At 63.2% G+C, this 9,103-nt stretch overlaps 1 protein-coding gene across 1 annotated transcript in view; it reads left to right on the forward strand.

Moving 5' to 3' along the window:
• The window catches only part of RBM33 (RNA binding motif protein 33), a 73,357-nt gene extending 68,850 nt beyond the window's left edge, over nucleotides 1–4,507 (forward strand). The window contains exons 17-18 of the mRNA XM_054574781.1: nucleotides 4,042–4,130; nucleotides 4,426–4,507. Coding sequence (XP_054430756.1) covers nucleotides 4,042–4,130; nucleotides 4,426–4,474 — 138 coding nt within the window. The 3' untranslated portion in view covers nucleotides 4,475–4,507. The remainder of the gene's footprint in view (nucleotides 1–4,041; nucleotides 4,131–4,425) is intronic.
• The last annotated feature ends 4,596 nt before the right edge of the window (nucleotides 4,508–9,103 follow it).

Consider the following 9,103-nt stretch of genomic DNA (forward strand, 5'->3'; position numbering starts at 1 on the left):
CTTGTGCGTAGTAATGAAATGTGGACCAAGGGTGTGGGCCTTTGTTTGAGGCGCGCGCTTCCCACCGCGTGAGCCGGGCCGGTGTCCCTGTCACCGGGGGCGGTTGTTGGCAGGCGGGTCCCCGTCCTCGGGGCCTGTTGGCAGAGGCAGGGCTGACAGTGCCGTCTCATGTGTGCGGGTGTGGTCTTCCTGCTCGGAGACTCGGGCCAACGGGTGCCGAGAACCCGGGGCCAAGCCCCAGGTCAGGAGGGCCGGGGCTGCCACCTGCTGCTCTGCCGTCTCCGTGGCGGGGGGTGGGGGAGACAGCGGGGCTGGCCTCCCCGGTTGCCCTTTGAGCCGATGCTGCACCCGGACCGCGGCCTGTGTGGCAGTGCTGCTGGCAGCCAGGCGCTGACAGGCGGGGGGCGTAGGGGGCGTCACGGCGCAGCGCTGCCCTGGGCTCGCCGTGGCCGTCTGAGGGGCGGAGCGCTGCCCGGGGAGCCCCGCGTCTCTGGGATGGCCTCCCCGCCCGCCGTTCGCCTTTTCCCACTGCTCTGAAAAGGAAGGACGAGAGGTCACTGCGCTGTGGATTGTAAAGCTGGAGGGCGCCAGAAGCTGGTTTACCAGAAGGTGAACCGAGCCTCTGCAGGGCCGTAGCAGCTCATCTCAGGGAGCGGGCTTGGGAGGGCTAGGAGAAAGAAGCCTTCAGGTTGTGTCGGCCACCCCTAAGGCGAGGCTCGAGGGGAGGGCCCCTGGTCCCCACGAAGTCCCTGAGGAGCGCTCAGCTCTTACCAGCGGGCGGGGTGTCGGTATTGAAACCATCAGCCACAAATACCAGGGATTCAGGCCTTTGCACCACACAGGCGTAACCAGCTTCTGCAACGGTGTTGCAGTGGTGTTGTTGAGTATAAGTGTTTAGAAAGATATTTATAACAATGTTATAACGAAGGTTTAAATAGACTTGAAAGAGGCCTCCCGCTGGGCGCTGGGCGGGCACAGCTGAGCCCTGGGGCTGTGGCGCCCCCTTGTGCCCACCTGGTGCAACAGCGGCAGTGGCGGTGCGGGGCCACCGCGGAGACCCGGAGCTGCGGCGCGCGGTCTCCCTGCTCCCCTGCGTGGGGCCCGAGGGGCCGCTCCTCGTGGCGGCACGGCGGCCACGTCGCTCTTGTGCTCACGAGCCTCCCAAAGGTCCGTTGTAAAGACATTTATCTACAGGTGCTTGTTTGCACCATAAGCAAAAATGACAGGATTTTGTGGCGTGTCCCAGCCAGGAGGGAGAAGTGACAGGAGGGAGTGCGCAGCAGGTTTTGGGGTCCCGGGGTCCCGATGGGAGGGCTCGGGCTCAGCAAGTCAGAGCCCAGCTCTCATCCCCAGTCACCGTCAGGGAGGGGCTTGCGGAGGCCCGGGGTTCTCTAGTGACAGGGTCCCCTCCTGTGGGCACTGACCCTTCCTCCTGCTCTGCCCGGGTAGCTCCCTGGGTCTGGACCTGGGAGAGGGGGTCACAGCTTCTGAGACCCCTTTGTTCACAACCTTTATTTCCCTGTTTGCTGGTTTGCGCCTAAAATGGTGTTAAGAAAAACCTGTTCTTCTTTAATGGATGAAACGCCGTGGCATAAAAACAAAAAGGCGTCCCTCCCAAGAGTGCGAAGCTCACGATCGCCTCAGAGCCCCGGTGGCCCGCACACAGTGCAGCCTGGCTTTTGGGTGCTGCCCGCCTCTGCCCGGCGCTGCGCAGGTCCCCGCGTCTGCCGGCCTCTTCCCCGCTCTGCCGGTGGCCCTGGACGCACTGTGGCGTCCCCGCGCCTCCCCTGCTTGGCGCACAGCTTTCGGACAGCGTTGCCCTCCGTGGGCCCGGGGGCGCCCGTCCGACCCTCCCAGATCACAGAAGACCTTCCACACCCCCACGTTGTTGATCGGCCCCGGCACAACCCGGAAGGAGGGAGGCAACAGACGGGGAGCCTCGTGTCACCAAGGGCAGCGTGGCGAGGCAGGAGGACAGAGGGGCAGCACCGGTGCCCGCGTGGCCTGTCCCGGGGCGGGCCGCCAGCCTCGGACAGCGCCCCAGGCCACGCAGACGGGGACGCCCCCTGGAGTGGCCAGCAAGGCAGGGTCACGTTGGAGAGCCTGAGCGGAAGGCGCCGTGGGCCAGTGAGAGCACCCGCGCTGCGGCTGGCTCCAGCAGGCCGGGGAGGCCTGGCGGGTGATTTCAGAGACGTTGGAATCTCCGGAGAAAGCGGTTTGTCATTTCGCATCCAGGACACTTGGGAAGGACGACGGGAGGGTCAGGTGTCCCTGGCTTCCAGAAGGCCCAGGCGTGGCCGCAGGGCCCGAGGTGGCTGTGGCAGACAGGCCCGCCGGCGGCCGCCGCACGGGGTCTGGGCAGTCGCGAGCGAGCCAGACGGAAACAGGGCCTCGGGAGGCAGGGCGAGGGCACGGGGCTCCGAGGGAGGGCCCGCCTTCACTGGGTGAGGACGACGGGGTGGCCTGTGGCCAGCGTGGGCAGCGCGCTCGGAGGCACGGCGTCCGTGTCAGAGCGGAGCCAGCCCCGGTGGGACTTGAGTAGGGGCGGTGTCTGCAGTCCATTGTCATGGCTGGAAAATGGGGCCTGTTTTTGGGATTATGAGAAGGAGCCATGATCGATCTCGTGATCGCTCGCGTGACGTTGGTGTGGGGCGGGCTGCCCAGGCCCCTGCCGCCCAGGTCTCCTGTGACTGCACAGACCCCTTCAGGACGGCGTCTGCCGCCCCCGGTGCCCCCGTGCCAGCAGGGGCGCGGCACTGGGTGCAGGCTCAAAAAGGACCCCAAGCTGGGCTCTGCACGTAGCCTGGACCCGGGCCACAGGGCAGTGCTTTCAGCGGGCCCCTCGGAAGCAGTTTCACTGTTGTGTTAGAACAACGAAGGTCGTTTTCGGCTTCAGATAGGCAGTTCCTGAAGGTGTGAGGGATTGTCAGCCACGGGGGAGCACGTTTACCCGGTTTACCCGGCCTGACATCGCGGCCTCGCCCAGACTCCTCCTGGCTGGAGGGTGTGTGTCCTGGCGGGGCAGGGCTGGCTCTGCACGGCGCGCGCCTGGCTCTCTGAGGGGCCGTGGCAGGCCAGGCGGCCCAGGCCCCAGCAGGCTGGGGCGCGGTGCGGAAGGGCCAACGCCCACGGTTCAGCTTGCGTTCGAGAACCGCAGCAGAACAGCCGCTTGCAGTCACTCACCCTCAGAGGCCAGCTGACGACATCTTGTCTGAAAAATGAGTCCTGGCGAACGTTAATAGTTGCCTTTCTGTCTGCGCGTCAGTGGGAGGTGGGTTTTAACTTCGGGTAAAACATGGAGCTACATGTTTTCAGAGCTTTTCAGAGGAGCGATTGCAAGCCTTTCAGCTTTCAGTGCAACGTGTTTTTCATATGCTTCTGAAGAAATCAGTAATGTTGTCATGTTGATGGGTTGAAAACGGACAGTTTCTGCAATTCATTGTCATATCTAGAAAGTAGGGTTTGTTTTTTTGAAAGGGCACCAAAATGTAAGCCGAGGGGAACAGCCAGGAAGCAAACCTTGGGCGCTGTTCCTCCCCTGCAGCGCCTGCCGCCCTGCCGGCTTCCCCGCCGAGCGAGCGCCCTCACAGCGGGCGCGTTCCCGCCTCACTCTGCAGACGGCGATGGCGATGGCGAAGCCGCGCCTGCACGCTCGGTTGGGAAGTCCCCCGGGGAGGCACCTCCGCCGAAGTCAGAAGCATTTTCCTCCAGGAGAGGGCACTAGCAGTTTCAAACCCGAGACCCCGTGGACATGGCCTGACAGGGAGGCCTCAGGGCAGAGAGGGACCCCCAGGGTGCCAGCCCCGGGCTCAGAGCCCACGTGGAGGGACGGCTGCCGCTGGCGTGGTCAGCTGCGGGCAGGCCCTGACGCCAGGCTTGGAGAGTCGCCCTGCGTCGGGGCGTGACCTGCCGCAGGGCGCTGCTTGGGAGGTCCAGGCGTCAGGCTGAGCTTGGGTTTCGTACTAAGGCTGACGTTGACGTATAGTGTATATTTTTTACCGTGTAGTGTGATGTTAAAAGGTCTTTGTTTTTTTCCTCTAGAGTTTACAGATGCTTCCCCAGCAACGGAAAGCCATAGCGAAGTTTAAGGAACCAGCCCACGCACTGGCGTTTCAGCAGAAGTTCCACAGGTAGCGGTGGACTCCACGGGGGCTGGGGCGGGGGGGCGGTGCCTGTCCTCTGCCGTCGGCTCTGGGTCCGGGTCGCTGCTGCTCTGCATGCTGGTGCATGTGCCTCTCCCCCTCCAGAAGCGCAGAGGGACACGCGCTTCTTGTCTCCGTGCTGCACTGAGGTTCGCCCTCAGCCTGCACTTACCTGGGGCCGCTGTCCCGCCGCAGAGCCCGCCGCTGCCCGCAGCCCGCTCCGGTCCCGGCGAGCCAGCCCGGGCGTGCGTGTTGACGCTGCCACTTGTCTCCGCCCCCACAGGCACATGGTAGACCTGTCCCACATAAACGTGGCCCTGATCGTTGAGTGACCTCTGGCCGGGAGGCCGGCCTCACGCCACACACACAAGCTGAGGAGCTCCTCCAAGGGCACCGCCAGCGCCCGCCCGCCCGCCCGCCCGCCCGCCGAGGTCTCCGTCCAGCCCTGCTCACCGTCCGAAGCACCGGGCGGCCAGCCTTGGTTCCGGGGAGCCGGACTTGCGGGACGTGGTGGGCTGCGGTTCGGTGTTAGATGGCTTCAGAGTCTGTTGTCACCTCCGAGAACTCCAGTTCCTGTTTCCTTTTGTTTTCAAAGTGCTCACAATGCATGTAGACACTGTTCTCCGTGGTCCCACTGTCTGACCGCGCGCTCACTGAGACATAGGGTCAGGGAGGGACCTTAGCAGCACAGACTCTACGTACTTTTCACAGCAAAGAACACTTGATAATGGTTGCACTTATCTTCAGTGCGGGCTAGACCAGGACTGCCCTTGCAGAAAGCCCCGCAGAGGCGCTCGCAACCGCAGCCGGGGCCGTGCGTGGCCGCGCCTGACCGCCGCACGTCCGGGAGAGCACGGGTGAGGGCGGCTGGGGAGGTGCCCTCGGGCGGCTCGGCCTGCTGCTTGTGCAGGTCCCGGGCGTGCCCGCTGCGTGCCCCGAGGTCCGGGGAACGGCCCGCCCCCGTTTAACTCCCCGCGCGGGGCGCGGGCCGGCGGCTGCCCCCTGCCGCCCGGGTGCGGAGGAGGCGCGTGTGCTCTCCAGCTGCGCCCCGCGGGGTTCGCTGCCCGGTGGGGTGCCCGCCGTGCCGCGGGCGGAGCAGCAGCAGCCTGGGGCCCGAGCAGACCGGGGTGGCGGTCTTCTCTTTCTGAGCAGCGCACGGTGGCAGGCCCGCGGCGCTGGCCGCCTGGCGCACACTGTTCTTTGGGAAGCTGGTTGTTGCTGTGATTAACTGTTTTTTTCTTTCCTTTTCTTTTTTTGGTTTTTTTTTTTTTTTTTTTTTGGAAGACCTTTGAGCAGGCGGGGCGGTGTCCTTCAGCAGACCTGTGAGCAAGGCAGCCCCGGGCAAGGTTGGCGTCGCCCCGCAACCCCCCGCGGCCCCGCCTGGGCAGTCCTGCGGGGGCTCCTTTAGGTGGAACCCACATGCCCGTAGAGCAGCCACAGGGAGCCTCGCTGGGCCTCGCTCACGGAGGAGTCCCTCTCGGACTGAGCCCCGCAGGCCCTGAGCCGTGGGCGCCGGAGGCACCAGGACCGACTCAGGCTTCCCAGCTGGGCTTCGTGTATGAGTGTCGCGTCCGAGTGGCCCACAGAGTTAATGGAGAGAGAAGCCGGTGCCCCGACTGTCCCCGGTCAGCCCAGTGAGCACCCTGGGGACCCGGAGGCCCGTGCCGCCGGCTCCTCCCGCCCCTGCCTCCTGCAGGAGCAGAGGTCGCAAGACCCAGGTCGTGGGAGTCGGTGCCTTCCTGTTAGTGCAGCTGGCATTTTATTTTACATTTTCAAAGTGAAAGGGGGCATCCGGGCCCTGTGAGGCCTCTGCTGTGTCCACCTCAGACAGCGCTGAGCGCGGAAGCAGGCGGGGAGGGCACGGGCCCCGCTGGGTCCGCCGGGGCCCCCCAGCTCCGGCACCCGCTGCCCTCGCCTCGCGTGCCCTGAGCGGCACGCTGTGGGCTGGCCCCCGCCCGGGGCCCTGGAGGCTCCCCATGCGTTGGCGCCGCGTGCCCCGGGCTCACAGCCCCTCTGCAGATAGTGCAGGTGCATTCGCCTGTAGGTGCGTAGGTGAGTTTGCTCAGCCCACAGAGAGCCGCATGGAGGCGGGGAGGCAGCCAGGGCTCTAGGTGAGAGCGGCCCAGGCCCTTTTCCCGCGCCAGGCACCAGCCGGGGGCTCGCAGCCGGTGGGCTCTGTGCCGAGGATGCCGGGTGCACTGGCGTGAGTTGAGCCACCTTCACTGCTTTCTGAAAGAGGCTGAGTGCCGTGGCGTCTTGGGGAACAGGCACAGAAGCCGCTGTCCTGGTCGGCGATGGTGAGCGGTGCCGTGTGGGCCCCTCGCCCCGGGCAGGCCTCCTGGCCCCTGAGTGCACCGGGGTGCCCGGGGCATGTGTGCCTGTCTGCACACACACAGGCCACTTTCTCTTGTACGCAGTCCTTGCAAGACGGTCCCTGAGGCAAAGCAGGCTTTTCCTAGAGCAGCGGTGGGCGCGGCTCCAGCCACTGCCGCCTCGTGTGCCCCGCTGCCCAGTGCGGACCCGCAGCGCTGCCATCCCTGCGGGCGCGTCTGCGTTTCCTCGAAGGAAACTGCAGGGAAGGAAGGAAGCAGGAGTAGAAAGCTACGTCCCGCCCATTCGCGGCGCGCTCCCCACGGGGAAGCCGGAGGCCCGAGCCGAGCTCTCTTGGAAGATCTGCTGCAACCATTATCTCTGTTCTTTCTCTATCATGCGTTCAAATGAGGTGCAGGAGCATTGGACACAACTGTGTAAATACGGACCTTTTAACATTAAAGCGTTATTGGAAGTGCTTTCAGTTCAGTGACACCTTAGCTACTTGCTAGTTCTTTTGTGTTGTCTCATGAAAGTTTAATGACTACAGTTCCATACTTGTTGATGTGTTCGTGTGTATATTCGATTTTTATAAAGATGGGAGTAAGTCAATACATTTACCCTGACCTGTGTATTATTTGTTCACAAATTCAAGAAGCTCAAAGCCAGGAACTGTCAGTGTCTTGTGAGGTGAACGCGGCAGGCGGCTGCGGGCGAGAGGGACTTGCTCGCGCGTCACCTCCTGTGGACTTTGTGCTGTAACAGTCCCCAGCCTCCTGAGCGTGGCCTGTGCTGTTGGTCTGGCCGCGTTTGTTAAACCCGTATGCTGACACCCTTCTCCAGGAGAAAGCTTGTCTCTTTCCCAAAGAAATGTCGAGGGTCCCCGGTCATGGACGGGCAGCATCCAGTGGGGCCCGGGGTGGGGTGTGGGGCGGGGGGCTTCTCCGTGAGCACTTGCGATTGGGGTTCCCGTGCTTTGTAAAGGTCCTGAGAAACGACTGTTGACGCTTGGTTCTGTAGCGCCTCCGGACTGTGACGGAGCTTAGACCCTGCGCCTGGGGTCCCCCTCTCAGACGGCACTTTGTTCAACTCTGCCAATGGAAGGCTTTGTTGCTGGGAGGGGCCGGGGCGGGGGACGGGCAGCAGGAGGGGCCGTGGGGGAGGACGGGCTCGCAGAGCGGAGCAGCTGCGCTGCGTGTTCGTCCTGGCCTGTCCCCTAGCACTCGCAACGTGGGGGCGGGCAGGCAGGCAGGCCCGCGGAGGCATGTCCAGGCGCTGGGCACCCAGCGACCCAGGAGGCGCCCGCTGGACGGCTCCTGTGCAGGGCGGGCGGGCGGCGTCGGGAGCCACGCGCACTCGGCCGCCCGCCCCCCGGCAGGAGGGCCTGGTGGCTCTTGCGGGTAGTCAGCGAGGTTGTTCACAGAGCTCGTTTTTAGCAGCTGTCACTTCTTCTCTTGTGTCCTTCCAGTGTCTGTTCTGTTTACCTTGTTTCTCGTTTCTGTTGACTCGAAGGTAAGCTCCGCACCTGCCGAACACCGGACCAACGGCCCCGCTGAGGACAGTTAGGTCTGGAGCGAGGTCTGCGCACTGGGGCGCTGCGCCCGGTCCCCCTAGTGCCCGGGAGGGCAGCAGGCGGCTCTGGGCTCCCGCTGCCAGAGGGCCCTTCCTGGGCCGGGCTTCATGCCCCCACAACGGGCCCTAACGGGTTCGCTGCCAGGGTGGGGCGGGGGGTGGGGCCAGGAGACCTAGGAGGAAGCCACACAGACCGGTTAGGGGGAAAATCTGAGATCCTTTTTTAAAACTTATTTAATGAGCATTTCAAGTAACCTTTTCAACTATTTTTAAAATTTGTGAATGAAGTGTTATTTGGGACACTTACTTAAATAAGAATTTTACAAAGGTGTGTAGCCTTGATTTACTATTAAATCCTAAGGATTTTTGTGTAAGGTTTTTTTGCAACCTGTTTGATTTCCATCCCTTCACGTGCCATGGTTTTGTGTCCTAGAACCAAAGCCAACCCTCTGATTCATATTGGATCCCAGGTGCACCTTCTGGTGACATGTGGCGGGACAGGCCGCGCTGCTGCGGCGGGACCGCCTCCCCCAGGGCGTTTTCAGAGCCCCCTCTCCGTGCCGTGCGCTGCGGTGGGGGCCGCCCCGGGAAGACGGGCGGGGGCAGGCCCTTGCAGCAAGCACGGCTTTCCTTTGACTTTTAACCGACTAACGTGTACACGGTCTCCTGTGGGTGCTCTGCTGTTTTATTTTACTAATTTTAAAAGGTATGTAGAAAAATGTAGGCTCTTTTTAAAGAAATGTCATGTAGTTTTAAAACTTTTAATGTTCTGCAGAGTGGACAGACAAATGTATCGTTTTTGTGTGTTCTGTATTTAGCCATTTAACAGACTCTAGAAGGGGGCTCGGCCCTCTCCCCACTCGACTGTCTTTTAAACCCCTTGCAGCTGACGGGCGTGCCCGGGGGCGCTGCCGGAGCCGGCGGAGGTGCCCTGCGGTCTGCGGCCCGTGGGAGGCCCCGGCGCGCGGGCTGCCGGCCACGGAGTAGGTGGCCGTGTGGTGTCATAACCCAGCTTTGCTTCTCACAGGCGTGGCCCGGCCCGCACTCCTCTGCGAGGGCTTCAGTGCTAACGCTTTGAC

Source organism: Pteronotus mesoamericanus, unplaced genomic scaffold, assembly GCF_021234165.1.
Source record: "Pteronotus mesoamericanus isolate MK-2021 breed Mesoamerican mustached bat unplaced genomic scaffold, CSHL_Meso_final contig_265, whole genome shotgun sequence".
NCBI lineage: Eukaryota > Metazoa > Chordata > Mammalia > Chiroptera > Mormoopidae > Pteronotus > Pteronotus mesoamericanus.